The 15553-nt window shown below is 39.0% G+C and overlaps 1 protein-coding gene across 1 annotated transcript in view; it reads right to left on the bottom strand.

Moving 5' to 3' along the window:
- LOC148079686 (transmembrane protein 132D) overlaps positions 1-12081 on the bottom strand; it is a 40123-nt gene extending 28042 nt beyond the window's left edge. The window contains exons 1-2 of the mRNA XM_087791341.1: positions 12027-12081; positions 4948-5854 (exon numbers count right to left, since the gene is read on the bottom strand). Coding sequence (XP_087647467.1) covers positions 4948-5854; positions 12027-12081 — 962 coding nt within the window. The remainder of the gene's footprint in view (positions 1-4947; positions 5855-12026) is intronic.
- Between the last annotated feature and the right edge of the window lie 3472 nt (positions 12082-15553).

The following is a 15553-nucleotide window of genomic DNA, read 5'->3' as shown; positions in this document are numbered from 1 at the left end:
ATTATGCTTCATGAAGCTGTATAAGGCAGTGCATGTGCATGATGATTCATGAAACAGTGCATGTGCATGATGATTCATGAAACAGTGCATGTGCATGATGCTTCATGAAGCAGTGCATGTGCATTATGCTTCATGAAGCTGTATAAGGCAGTGCATGTGCATGATGATTCATGAAGCTTTATAAGGCAGTCCATGTGCATGATGATTCATGAAGCTTTATAAGGCAGTGCATGTGCATGATGATTCATGAAGCTTTATAAGGCAGTGCATGTGCATGATGATTCATGAAGCTTTATAAGGCAGTGCATGTGCATGATGCCTTATGAAGCTTTATAAGGCAGTGCATGTGCATGATGCTTCATGAAGCTTTATAAGGCAGTGCATGTGCATGATGATTCATGTAGCTTTATAAGGCAGTGCATGTGCATGATGCTTCATGACATAGTGCACGTGAATAAAGTTTTATGAAGCAGTGCATGAAACCTTACGATACAGTGCATGTGCATAAAGCTTCATGATGCTTTATGATACAATGCATGTGCATAAAGTGTCATGCTTTTTATCTATCTAAACACCCATTATTACATCGGGGACATTAGTGAGTTCACAATATACTGAGGACATTTTCAGGAAATGGAGGATCATTTTGATTTGGCTCAAACAACAATTTAGAAGAAAAAGAAAGAAAGGTGTTAGAATGTGTCGATTTAAGATCTAAATTGCTTCCCTGTTGTTTGAATCTCCTTCAAGTCTTTGACCAGCCTTGATATTTAACTTGCAAATGTCTCTCGGACATCACAGCATCTCAGCTGATCCAGCGATATACAGACACGCGTGCAAGTCAGCAGGGATTCCTCTTAAAGCCCAGAGGCGTGATGGAAGTTTTTGGTCCGGCCAACTGGCATTTAACTACTTATTCAGCCCTAATGTTTTATATCCACAGAGGTAAATCCCTCTAGTATGGGAGCCACGCCACTTTAAACCCCTGCGGCTTCAACAGACACGGCTGCCTCGATAGTTAGAGCTAGTTAGAAGAACCAAAGCAAGTCTGGATTCCTGCATGTGTCAGTTAGGTTAGCATTAGTGTAGGAATCAGAAGTGAACATACAATTCAAACAGAAAATAGATTTGATTATTTAGTAATTGGGTTGGCTAAAAATTAAAAAGTTTCCTTGCGCAATCGTAAGCCCCCTTGATCTTGCCATCAAAGATGTTAGCTAGTAGTGATGGGCTGAGGAAGCTTCATAATTTTTAGATTTCAATAGAAAACAAACTATTTTCAAGCAAATAGTGCCATCTGTGTCTCTCAAAATAAGGATAAGGCTTCATGAAGCTTCATCAGCCCTACAAATTTCTAGAGTAAATCTATTAAAATATTTAAAGTTAACGAAAACAGATTTCCTCTCCACTGTCAACTGAATTTTTAGATTTGTATGTAGTGTTTTGTCAAGTTTTTACATTTTGCATTTTCAAATCAGAGCTAGTTCTGCACTCTGAATTACGGAAGCTTTAAAACCCTCATGAAATCCAGACAAAGCTTCTGAAAACTAGTGATGGGCTGATCAGTGTCATTATTTACCGAGCCCACTAGATGGAACTCTTTTAAAACTGTCGGCGCCACCTACTGAGCTCTAACAATTATGACACTGTTTTATGAAGCTTCACCAGCCCTTCAATACTGAAAACAACAAAAACAATCTCAGTAGAATAATTTTGCTTAAATTAAATAAATAATTTAATCAAAGTTTCGTATTATATGTTTTAAACTTTGATCATTTCTTTGCCCAGTTTTATATAAATAAAAGAGAATAATGGAATTTGGGTAACAGAATATATTTCTACTAATCCAATCAATGATTTTTAGGTTTCCCGCCTCAGTACAAAATAAAAAAAAGGGTCAAATAGTAACAAATCCAGTGTTGCCTTCCACCCACTGTAGCTTGGATAAACTTGAAAATGAATGAATAAAAAAACACATTTACTCATATAAAAAAAAAAGAAACCAGAAAGTGTCTTTCCTCATGCGCTTTCGTCAAATTATAAAACGTTTTCCTTGTTAACGTGGCTGGTTTATGCATAAAACTTATAAAATAAGGACTAAAAGATGGTTAAAAATAATCGATAAAAACATTTTGAATCTTATAGTTTATGTTACTAAAATTCTGCTAGAACATTGAGTTTAAACTCTTTCTAAAGATCTTTTTTCCATTTTTTACAAATTAAATCTTTAGTATACATTTTGTCTGGATGTTTTCCATTCTAGGTCTAGTTGATCGTTTGTCCTTCGACCTCACTACAATCTGAAAAAAGGCCTTTTTTTTTTTTCTAATAACAATTGTTTTTTTTTCCTGCAGCCGACTCCTGCTTAACAGGTGGCTGCACAGGCCTTTTAAAACATGCAGCACAGACACATCTATACACGCACATGCACTGGGTTAATCCCAGCGCTCGGCCGAGATCATGACTACCCTAAAGAGTTAACCTCTTGATTCATTTTCAATCAGGACGGCAGATTATCTGGCACAGCCCCGCTGGAAGTGGACTCAATCTTGGGGCCGGAGAGTGGAGCAAAGCTGGGATTTCTGCTCAGGAGGAATCAATCACTTCGCCGAGCTCCTCAGAGTTTCCCCCCTTTTCTCTGTGACTCAAACGTCCCGGCGCTCCGTCTTGTCCAATCACTCTCTGAATTGGACTGTGGGTCAGAAATCACTTCCAGACAATCAGAGGAGTTAGCTGAGGGAATATCAGGTGAGGAAGTTGTAAATCCTTCCAGGCCAGGAAAAAAAAACATTGGAGTGAAGGCGGCGGGGGGGCGCGGGGGGGTAGGGAAGGCGGGGGCGTCCCACTGCTGGATCTGGTTCACGGGTCAGTGGTTCTGTTTGTGTCTGCGTGGACTCCTGTTATTTAGAAAGGCCTGAGGCAGAACAGCGCGGATTAATGCTCATATCTTTACATTGCTCTCCATCCTAGCACGGATTATCATGCCACTGTATGTTTATGACATGATATGACAGAATTGTGGGATTAATCTTTTTTTAAAACATTAAGCTGCACGGATGAGAATATCGACCTCGGCGTGCCGCTGAACTGGAGCTCTCTAATAAAATTACTTTTGCTCGACGCTAGGATGCACATCAAGAAGCTCCAACTTTCACAACAGACTGCTGTGTTTTCCTGCTGCCAGGAGTGATTTTTTTATTAACTTCACCCCAGAGAGCTGCGGGAAGTTGTTGGTTATTTGTTTTCGCTGCTCCATTAAATAGATGCATTATTTATGAAGTCAAATACCCGGTAAACCTTCCTCAAATGTTGGTGGGGATGTGAAGATATGAAACCCGGTGAATCATTTGCCAATTATTTCCCGCTCATGGAAGAGTGCTCCCCGTAACTCTCAGCTAATTGAGAAGCCAAACTACACCGGATATAACATGTCGGTAATTTATGGAGCCAGTCAAAGTGGCAGGCGACACAAGTCATGCGGGCACCCGAGCGTTTTACCGCACGGCCTTGATGGCGACTCAGATCACGATTTCGACTATCTTAAATAACAATTTAAATGCATGGAGCTTATCCTTCATGACCATTCTAGGACGTACTGTACGTAACTGAGTTCCAGTTGCCTTTCTGCTCCATGTGTTTTATTGCCACTTACTCTTTTATGCCACTCCTCCAAAACTCGGCTGAATCTCTGAATTATAATAATGTTCACTGGGATCGACACTTGAATCCCCGACACCCTCCATCGACACTCAGATACGCCGCCAACGTGTTTCCCAACGTAATAGATAAGCTAATGTCGCCAAACGTCTGCAGGACAAATAGAAGCCGCAGAATTGATATTACTGACATTGTTTATATTCTAGGAGTACAACGTGTTTGTGTTTAGTTTACACACTTGTAAATATGAAGTATCCAGGGGAACCTTGACCCTGGTGTTATCACTGGGTCATGGTGACCCATTGGCACAAAAAAAATGTGTTTGTGGTATACCTTGTGTTGCCCCTTGACCCAGAGATAACACAAGGGTTAAGTATTAATAAGTAAAAAAAAAACATTAAATAAAAAGTGAAATATTGATGGTGGGGCGGTAAATTAACAGTAAATACAGTAAATTAACATTATGTCAACATTCATAATATTTATATATCAATAATAATTAATTAAATAAACTAACTAACGAAAAATACATTTTTTTAAGTTAATTACTTATACTACTATAGTTAGTACTATAGTTACTACCCATATAATCCAAAGGAATCTCAGGAAAAAAATAAAAACATATTTTTGTTTTGATTCAAATACTTATATGTAAATAAGTGAAATACTGTGTAATCTCGGGATTTTGAATGTTAATCAATCATTATAAATTCCAAGAAGTCATAAGATCTTATGGTTATAAGTAATTAAGTACACGCTATTTAACAAAACAAATAAAATAAAATGTAAAGACATAGAGACAAATAGAAATGAAGTTTTTTATAAATATGTATTGAAACTTAGTATTGATAGTAAATTAATGTTTAAAAAATGACATTGAATGAATCAATAAATAATTGATAGAAAAATAAAAACAGCTAAACGAAATCACAACAGATTATCTTTTAAACAAATTAATCTATATGATTTTGCTCCAACCTCACCATGAACAGATAAAAACAGACAAAGGGCCAAATGTGGCCCTAGGCTGCACCCACACACAATTGACCATCAACAATAGATCATCGTGAATTTTTGGACATAAACAAGAGTATTATACAAAAGATGGTTTGACCCAAACATTTTTGCAACGACCCTGCATCTTTGACACCTAGTTACTCTTGATGGTCGATATTTGAGGAGTATTTTTATATATTAATATAAAGAAGTAGATTAGTCATTTCTGGGGGGGGGTTTTAGATCATCTAGTCTCATCTGGAGAAAAAAAGCACCGGAAGGAAACATTTTTACCTGAGAGTGAAATTCTCCACAGTCGATGTACTCGCCAGGAAGACATAGAAAGTTGCCACATCTGTAGTTTTAAGAGGTTTCGAAGAGGTCTGGATCACCACCGCTCCACCAAGCCTCAGGCGGAAGAAGGTCGGATTCCCCGGCTGGGTTCTGGAAAGAGTGACACTTCCCGCCCGCTTCATCGGGGTCCCCGAACCCTCCCGACCTCCTCCTCCTCCTCCTCTTCCCACTCCGACTCGTTGCAGGCTGTCCTGCGGCAAACACAGTCCCGACTGATCCCTCCGGCTCTGGAAGTAGACCTCCACCACGTTTCCGTCAGAACCTTTCGCTCCAAGTTTCCCGGACTCCCTGCTGGTGCCGCCGGGCCGCACGGCCGAGCTGAACCAGGCCGGTTCCGGTTTCAGCTGAGCCACGCAGAAACCTCCGGGAGACAAGAGGCAGGATCCACGCACTTCCCTCGTATCCCAGAATGCATAGGCGGTAACGCAATGCGCTCCGTCTTTGGCCTTTCTCCTCCCTTCGTCCCCGGACGCCGTCTTGTCACCGGCCGGGATGTTGTTTTCCGACGGCATGTGGAAAAGGATGTTAACAAGCGGGAGCGAAGATCGGACCTGTCGGGCCAAAATAAACGGTACGATTCTGCGTCCGTTCAGGAGAAGATCCGGCGGGACGGGTGCGTCCACGGTGAGCGGGCCGTACGAGGCGTTCACCGCCGGCTTGAAAAAGCCGGCTCCTGGATCGGTGATCAGAAAGGTCTGAGTCTTTTGGCTGGAGTTAGCGTTCAGGCCTGAAGTCCCCTGTCTTAGAAACAAGTGGCCCGCATTCAGAACCTGGAAGTCGATGGTGGGATAAACAGGAGTTGGCACGGAGGAGACAACGTCTTCGACAGAACGTTGGCTGGAAGAACCTGGAACAGAAAAAGTAACAATGAAATTTAGACCTTTTTTCCTCCCTCATTACATTTTAGTAATAGTAATAGTAGGTAGGAATGTCTAAACCCAAAGCCTGCATGTGTGCAGGAACTGCATCAGCGGTTAACCCTCTGTTATCTCAGGGTCAAAATGACCCAAAGGCGACATCTTTAACAGGGGTTCAAAAATGTTAAGGGCAAAAGCCAATGAAATCATAAGCATTTTCAGGAATGCAATCTTCCATACACCATTTGATCTCAAGATGTTTGTGTCCACGGGGCTCCCTCAACAATCTCAGGGAACAAGACCCCCCCCCCCCCCCCCCAGACTGCTCTCCAGACTCTCCCACCTCAACTCGCCTCACTACAACTGCCATGTTCAGATAAGAGCTGTCAAAGAACAGGAACAACAAGGAAAAAGAACTATGATGTTCGCTCCAAGAGTCTCTGCAGTACAGATCATAAGAAAGGTCAAGTTGACCTTCAACTCGTTCTTGAAGCATGAAGGTGGGATCAGAGCACGGTAAGGTCGACTACACAGATCAGCTCTAGATCAAAAAAAAAATCTGAGTGGAGGAGAATGTTTCTTGAATTTATTACCCTTTTTAAATCAGATACTCGAAAACGTTAAGGAAATACTGCAGTGTAAGAGGGCCACGACCTTGAGACAAGGATTGTTGATTTAGTCAGAGGAAGGAATCTTTGATCAGCCGTGTTTGCAGCATGAGTTTGTTCAACTTCAAGACCTACTCTAGTGCAGGGATCCCCCACCCTATTTGTAGCATGGAGCAGTTTAATGACAGCATTACTTTCACGAACCTAAAGATAAAAATATCAACAGTAAAATGGCACAACCTGAAAAAAATCAAAAGTTCAGAATCAGAAGTTTTCACTACATACCGTACTCATTTTTGAGTATAGTCAAGTAAAATAATGTCTCAACATGTCAAAATTGACATTCGTATATGACTTTATAGGAGAAAATATGATGATTTTTAACAAATTAAAAAACATTTTAGTCATATAACCGACAAAGAATCAACAAAAAATTGTAATTCTCTCTCTGCGGCCCCGGTGAGAAATGCCCAGCCCAGTGGACCTCCGCTCTATTGGATAACCTCATAGGGATGACCTACATAGAGTGACACAAATTGCCTTTAATTTGATTAATGAACGGCTTCTCCATTCTAAATTAAATCAGATAGGTCTAATGAAGCTTCATGAAACAGTGTCATTATCTTCAGAACCCACTAGATGGCACTGTGTCTTTGTTTTTTTGTTTTTCTTTGAACGGTTATTCTATTGAAACCTCACGTCATCTTATAACTGAGGCTTCCACTGACTGAGCTCTAAAAATAATGAGGCTCGTGAAGTTATTAAGGTTGATGAATCATGAAGCTTCATCAACCTGTCACTACTGTAAAATGAGCCGAAAGAATAAGATACGAATTTCCGAAAGGTTCAAATGGAGTAACAAGACAAATATGACCGTCACTGCCATCTACAATATACAGTACACAAACTGACACTAAATCAAATTGGACTTTAAAGAATAAGAACTACAAAGAAAATGTTTTTTTCTCTCTTCTGCAAATTAATTCAGGTTTCGAATGCGAATCAGGCGTTTTTTTTATTTCCTGTTATTAATACAACAAATCTATTGATGAATGTGGCAGAGAGATGAAAGGTACTGAAAAAAAGGATAGCACTTCTAAAGAAGAAGCAAAGACGAAGGGGAGGTGGGTGTCAGAACTATCGTCTGGGGATCAGAAGGCTGGCACGCTGGGATTAGTCTCTTCCATGAACCACCGGGTGCCAAGACCTCGGGTGAAAGCAGTGACATTTCATTATATAGACTCGTGGTGGAAACACAGGGATGGATATGTGACACAAACAGACGAGGAAGCAATGATGAAAAATATCGGGAAACTCTTCTTGGTAATTTAAATTATATTTAAACACATGAGCTATAGATTCTGCTTTCTGCTTTTTTTGTGCCAAAGAAAGTGGAGAATCTCTCACATTAATGTGTGAATGACATCTTGCATTTAATTGCTCTCAAACCTGTGGGTAGGTCTGGATTTCGAACTTCAATTCAGGTGTGGTAGCGACCAAAACACCCCCGGTCGAAATGTGCTTCGTCTTTCGGTGCCAAGTTTTGATCAAATCTAGATAATATGTTAATTTGTGACTAACTGATATGTCACACAGACGTATCAGACTAATAGGTCACTTGTTATCAAGTGTTCTTTTGCACTCGGAATTATTTGTTATTTACTTTTTTTATGCTTTGAGTGGAAATGTAATGATGAAAAATTTAACTCCAGGTTGTGTGTTAAGTTTCATTTTAAATACGCTTTCTGTTTTAAAGAAACTTATAAAACTAGCATTGAAAAAGTATCATTCAGAAACTGATATTGAAGTGAAGGTATTGGTATCATTACGGGTATCAAACATTTCCGATCAATACCCATCCGATCAAGATACTTTCTTACTTTGATTTCAAGTCTTAATGAGTGCAAGAGACTCAATCTTTGTATATTTTCAGATGGTTAACAAATAAAGATAGTCATTTGTCCTATATATAGCTTTCATTATATAGTGAATATGGAACATAGTTTATAAAAAAAACATAAACGTCAAACAACAAGCCGCACAAAACAAAAACAAAAAAGATTAAAATTTGGACCAAATACATTCAGGAAAATAAACCGACTGAAAGGCGTTAAAGTCTGCAACCAAGTCTCGACAAGAATTTTCACACGGTTCCCCCCCACCAGTCAGTTGAAACCCCTGTCTAGGGATGAACCGTTTTTTATTCAAAGAAACATCCCAGTTTAATAGAATGAACATTTTGGATCGTGGAGGCTTCCATTGTCCATTCCATGTGAGTTACAGTGCTGTGTTGTTTAAGGTTGTTTTTATTTTAACCGTTAAAAAGTTAAATAAATGCATTTTATTCAAATCAATGTTTTTATCAATCAGTTTATCTCGCTTCATCAAGATATGTTGATTCTATAAAATGTAGTGTTTGTATATAGTATATTCATACTTTACAATGAAAAAAGATATTGAATAGTGAATTGCAATCGCAATATTAGTTAAAAAAAAATTAATTGCAATTACATTCTTTTTTCCAAAATGATTCCATTTTACTCCTTACAAAAGCATAGTTGCTTTACTGTAGTTAAACATGAAGTTACACAGAAGATTTTGAGGTTTAGTGTCTCCTCAATGCATAATGTGGTTCTTTAGGCCACCGGGTTAACTTGTTTTCGAGTCTCCGGGTCACCTTGACCCAGATATAACACCAAATTTAACCACCAAATTTCACATCTCGAATGTCTCCTTACTTAAATTCCACATAGTTAAACCAATAAAAACTTACAGATCCTTGATTATATGTTGCTTTCTATAGTTAATAAGTAATAATGTAAATAGGTATTCTGGAATAAATGTGTTTTTTGGACGTCATTGTCCGACTTCACAGGTTTTAAAACAAAAAATCAAAGACGCTTAAGAAGCCGCCAGTTCCTTCCAAACCTAAAAGCTTTTAAGATATTTAAAGTCAGACAGACGCACGTCAAACTCATTCAAAATGTCTGTATTTATATATTAATATCAGATCATACCTGAACAGAAAGTCATGCTGAGATTATAAATATTAGTTTTGCATGTTTCTCCTCCAAAACAAATCTGTCTTTAATGACATTAGATAATCTACTGCAGATTAATTTCAATCTGGAATTTACCCTCGGGCAATTCAGACCCCGGGCCCAGAGACCAGATAATTAAATTTTTGGGGGGGCGGTTTGACCGAGATCCGCTACTACTTCCACTTGATGATCATCCGCTTCCAGAGCTTTAATTGGAATTGATGATATTAACCAAGATTTGAGAATTTCCCCCCCGAGCAAGTTTTAGGCAGTAGATTTTAAACATGTGCGTGTTAGTGGTGGATTCGTCCCGCTTTGCTTAGTTCAAATAAATAAAATGTATATGATAGAATGTATCTTTTATATAATACAATTTAAAGGGTGACATGCATTCACTGATAGAAGATATTTTATACACTGTATATGTATGTATAATGAAATTCCGATCACAATAAATTCACTTTGATACTGGTTTCTGAGTGTAACTTTTTCTGATACCAATTATAAAAGGATGAATTCTAACAACTTAATTATATCACACATGGAATAAACACGTAAAATACAATTGTTGTTTTTACAATAAATCTTGCAAAATTGGTGTCGAAAAAAGTTCCGAAAAGTTCGCTATCAAAGTGAATTTATCGGTATTTGTACCGCTATGGTTTCCACACACTAGTACTCTTATCTCCATGTGTTTTTTGGACTGTGGGAGGAAACCAGAGTACTAATGGAGTAAACCCACGCAACACTACATACAGAATGGAGGTAGCTTGTCAAAAAATGGAAACAAACCTGTAACCTTCTTGCTGTGAGGAGGTAGATTTAATCCCTACAAAACCGTGAGGCCAAAGATTAAGAATGAAAAGGACTATTATTTTTCTCTAATTGCTATACAGGTTTTCGTGAAAGACTAATGTTTGATGCTAACACCAAGGTCAGTCCAAAGCTGTGACAGCTGAAGGCCACCAGCATAAGGTTTGCACCGAAGTGTGTCATGTTGTTCTCTGGCAAACACAGGGAAAAATCGGACGATATTTGTGGGAAATGTAATTCTCCTGATTGAACATCTGTGAATAAAAAGACTGCCCTCCAGCTGTCTGCCGGAAGCTTCATGTGCGGGATTTAAATAAAAAGAGGACAGGCCCAGATGTATATCGCAGATGCACACGGACCTACAGCATCTCCGCCTCGCGCTGGCATGACATCACTATCAGATGGGGACAGACGGCACGCTGCGACCTCACAGATCCAAACGCAGGTTATCTTTAAATAAGCAGACAAACAGCTGTGCGACCTCGGCTCGGGCCCGGCTTAATCCCGCTGATGAAGATTATCAATACCAGGAACAGTTTCGTTTACAGCAGGTTGGGACAGACTGCCGTGCAGGGGGGAGAGGACTGGAAGTTTCCGACAGAAACGAATATAACCAGTAGTTTTTCACACGCCCAGGGCTTCCATTCAAAAATCTGAGAATCAATACATGACAGCTCAGAAAGCGTAGCAGTGTATCTGGACTGGATTTTTATAACACACTGTTTTTTCCGTGCCATCTGTACACACAGATCAAATATATCCCACTCAATATTGACATGCTTCAGAACAGCATTCTTTCGCTTCTCTACTCTTGACAAATGTAGAGAAAGCTGTTTAAAAGCAAATATAGATGATTGATAAGTAGGTGACCGACACAAAGTATGCGTCATGTGACATTTGAAATGTCGTTGTGCTGCCGTTAGTAACTGTGTTTCACATCTCAACTACAAAGTACAAGTAGGAAACTTTCCTTAATATTCTCATGAGGAATCTACCTACAAATGAATAGGAGACAAAATATCTTTAAGCTGATACACCTTTCAAAAATCACTTTCAAGTTGGAGTTGTGTGACTCTACTGTAGTTCATCTGATACAACTTGCCAAATGCCACCTTAACTTTCACCTTTCTTTATTTTGTTTGGTCAGATAGATTTTATTTTGGAATTTAGGAAAATTAAAATGGAATATAAGGGCACCTTTGACATTACACTCATTATATTGTGTTCGGATTTGCTTTTTGTCTGTTTTTTAGAGGGGTTATTCATTGTTAAACATTATTTTTATGTAGATTTAAATGATTTTTAAATGTGTTTTTTTAACTATAGTAACTAATTATAATTTCAATTTATTCCAATTTCCAAATAAGACTTTTGCAGTTTGAAAACAGTCCTGGTGGTAAACTCTTAATCATTTCTAAAACTAAAGTTACCTAAACATACTTTTCTAAGTTTGTTTTTTTTAATGAAGAAAACATTTGCGCTCTTTACTATAATACATAGTCTTAATAAAAGGGTTGAATAATATATAAAATGTACATTAATATTACAAAACGTGTGACAAGTTAGCAAAACACTCAAAATAAAAACTCAAAAGTTTCTTACTAAGACAATATTGAATAACCTACTTGAAAAACTTTTCACATGCATATTTAATGATTTTAATTTTTTTTTTTTTTTTTTAAGTAGTTAAAAACTCCCACCTGTGATCAAAGCTGTGAGGACAGCGAGCAGAGAGCGGGTGAGAAAGTTGCGCATCATCTCGTCAAAAGTTGCGCCGCCTCAAGTCCGGCCGCAGAAGGAAGAGAGCAGGAGTTGCACCATCACCCTCCGCACCAGACGCCAGAGTTAAGTCCGAGCGTTAAGTCTCGACCCTCGGTGCTGATGCTGAGGCAGCTCTGCTCCACAGCTGGACGTCCACGTCTCGTCCCACGATGGATGGAGAGCAGGGATCACGTGTCGGGCGCAGATTAACGACGGCGATCACGTGGGCGGAGGAAGCGCCGCGAGCAAATGAAATGCAAGAAGGGTCAAGAGGATCAGTGTGTGTTTGTGAGTCAGTGTAACGTGAGCGAACGAGGGGTCTGCTCGTTGAAGAGGAAACGCATCCTTGTGATTGTTGTGGTTTGTGATGACCCACATCTGGCTCTATGTTTAGAACGTCCTGTTTATCTGATCAATACATTGAACAGTAACAAAAAATAACTTCCTGCTTTAGTGGAGATGAACACGACACTTACCTTTCCTTTTATATTTCCACTTATTATATTTATTATATTATACATCATATTTAAATTAGCGTTGTTATCAACAAGGTAAACTACAATTTAGTTTAAAGTTTTCTTGACTTTATGTAACAGGTAAAAAGAAAACAGCTTTTTTGTCCTTTTATTATGTGTAACAGGGTGGCATGGTTTTGATCAATAAAGTTTTATCTATCTATTTATCTATCTATCAACGGAATGTTGAACTACGTGAAAGAGTAAATAAATCATGCTTGAGACCTTGGCTATTAAGTTATTTCAGTCCTTATTTGACTTAAACAAAGTGCTAGCATACAGTGTGGTGGATAGAACTGTCGGACTGACATACATCAGGATTTTCCTAGTTTAAAAAAAAGATTAATTTTTGATTAAATAAACCAAAAAAAATGGAAATGACGATATTGGGTTAAAACTTCCATTTATTCAAATGACTGTTAGGTGTTAAATCTACATTTCTTATTCTTTCGGGACGCAAATTAAACTTCCATGTCACTAGTAAACTAGTACAAAAAAATATATAGATTTATATTAACATTTATATTAAAGTACACAATAGTTAATTTTCATTTTAATACCAGTTTTGGTTTTATTTATCATTTTTGAACAGTCTTAAAAATGAAAAAAATGAACTCTTGTAAAACAAATTACATATATATATGTACCTCAAAAGTGTAAACCAAAAACAAACATACATAAACAAACATGGAAAATGAGTCTCTTTAAGTTATAAATTCTTGATAAAATAAATAGCACAAGGTAAGTAACTTACACATTTAAAGTAATTAAAAGAGGAATCTGGGGGGTACTTTATGACTATGCAGTTGGCCTTAAGCTCTCCGTCTTCCCTTGAAATAACTCAAAAACTGATGCAACATAATGTCTATGATATTTCAAGAACTGTTCATATAGGGTGATGGTCTTTAACTCTACGTGGATTCAGGAATAGTTTGTCGCTCTCTGTCAATATAGAGATGCAGTGTGCGCCAAAAACAACTCTTCTTCGCCTACTGTGTTGTCTGTGTGTGTAATTTTCGCAACACTACTGCCACCTAGTGTCCACTTATGTTTCAAATCATACATGATTACAATATGGGTGAAGATGATACGCTTGGCAGAGGTCTGTCGTCTCTGAGGACGTTGTTTTGTGAAGTTTTTTTTTTTTTTAAATATGTGTCAAAGTATAATTTACAACTATATAATAAGTGACATTATCCAGATCAAAACTTTATCGTGAAAACTTTTGAATTGTTTAAATTACAATTAACATAAATGCGCACACACAAATTAAAAATGTATAGAAACTTACAGAAAATACTTGAATATTACTGTAAGTTTTGTTGTACATCAAGCTGATTGGGGCTGTATATACATCCAGGCAAAGGGCCACACGTTTCCCAGCCCTGGACGATCAGTCTGTCCTGGATCATCTAAATCTCGACCTGAGATTCAATCATAGGTGCTCAGAGGTGCTTAAAAAGAATGATTGTCTCTCAGCAGTGCGTGAAAAACAATCAAGGGGGTAGTTACAATCCCTTCGGGTCTGTATTTAGACGACTGACAAAGCGCTGACCTCCGATTTATTGCGACACACACCTAGTGGGTATAATGGCCGAGTTTCAAACCCCCTAAATACTTGTTCTCTGAAACAAATCGGATTTACACGCGGGCCTCGTCTGCCAGCTAAACCCCTCCGTGGTTGTTTTATTGCGCCGTGGCCCCCGGTGCAAGGTGACAGTATTACGCGTGCAAAGGCGTCGGCGCTGAATAAACAGCTCCCCTGCCAGTCCTGGCTGATTAAAATACAACTCAAAAATGAAAGCACCGCAGTCTCCCCCCGAGGACTGGATGTGACTGTACAGTGTTTACAGTGCAGGATATTAACACACCTTGAATTTAAAAAGTCGTTCCTTTCAGTTGTTGTTTTTTTTTGGCAGCATCTGGTCATTAAAGCCGACGGTGGCGGAGGCCGTCCGCCATTAAGCCCCGGGAACGTCTCCAGATCCTTCTGGCTGTTCCACATATCCAACCTGCTGCCGGTTGCCATTAGTCAGAAACGAGAAGAGGTGACAGGGGGCGCAAATGTTCACCATGTGCGAGTCTGACACCGTTTGCTAAGCCGCTTCCTTCTGTGCCTGAAAGGTTTTTGGAGGACGCGCGAGGATGAGCGTGGCCCTAGATAATGTGATTTTGTTTTGGTTGCGCAGATGCAAAGCAGTCGGCATCACAGTCAGCACCTTGGAGTCGCTTCAGGAAAAGGAAGGAGAAAAAAAAAAGGAAATCCAGCTCAGGAGTTTCTGCCTTCCAGGTTTCCAAGTTCTGAGCCATTGTGTGGAGAAGCGAAGACTGAAGTTAAGATGTCACGGCGTCTGAAGTGGCCCCCGAAGGAAACGTGGAATGAAACTGACTTTGGGGCATTTTGAAGTTGGACTTATCTTGTTCAAACACATTTTTTAAATAAGTTGCCAACAACCGTGCAGAAGTCACAGAAGAAGAGCGTGTCGATATATATTTATCTGAGCTCGTTTGAGTTGGACGGTTAAAAAGCGGCGAGAAGTAGAATCTTTGGAATCTTTGGTAAATGTCCCAGATGTGGCGATGCACTGATGAAGCTTCATGAAACAGTGTCATTATTATTAGAGCCCACTAGATGGCACCTCCGGTCTATAACATTTTTACTTTAAGCAGCAAAACTATTAAAACTCAAGTTAGTTAATTTTTAATCTAAAAACTAAGGGCGCCACCTACTGAGCTATTAAAAATATGACACTGCTCTGCTAACCATCCAAATATTTTGACTCCTTTGACGAAGAAGAAGAAAGTAACATTCATTTATTCCTCCATTTCCTAACTCATTCCCGTATGGGGGTCGCGTGAGGACTAGAGCCTATCCTAGCTTCTTCGGTGGAGAAGAGAGGGACACCCTGGACAGGACACCAGTCTGTCGCAGGGCACGAAAAGACACACAA

The sequence above is a fragment of the Callionymus lyra genome, chromosome 5, assembly GCF_982586985.1.
Source record: "Callionymus lyra chromosome 5, fCalLyr1.hap1.1, whole genome shotgun sequence".
Lineage (NCBI taxonomy): Eukaryota > Metazoa > Chordata > Actinopteri > Syngnathiformes > Callionymidae > Callionymus > Callionymus lyra.
The sequence above is the reverse complement of the archived record's forward strand: the minus strand, read 5'-3'. Positions and strand labels throughout refer to the sequence as shown.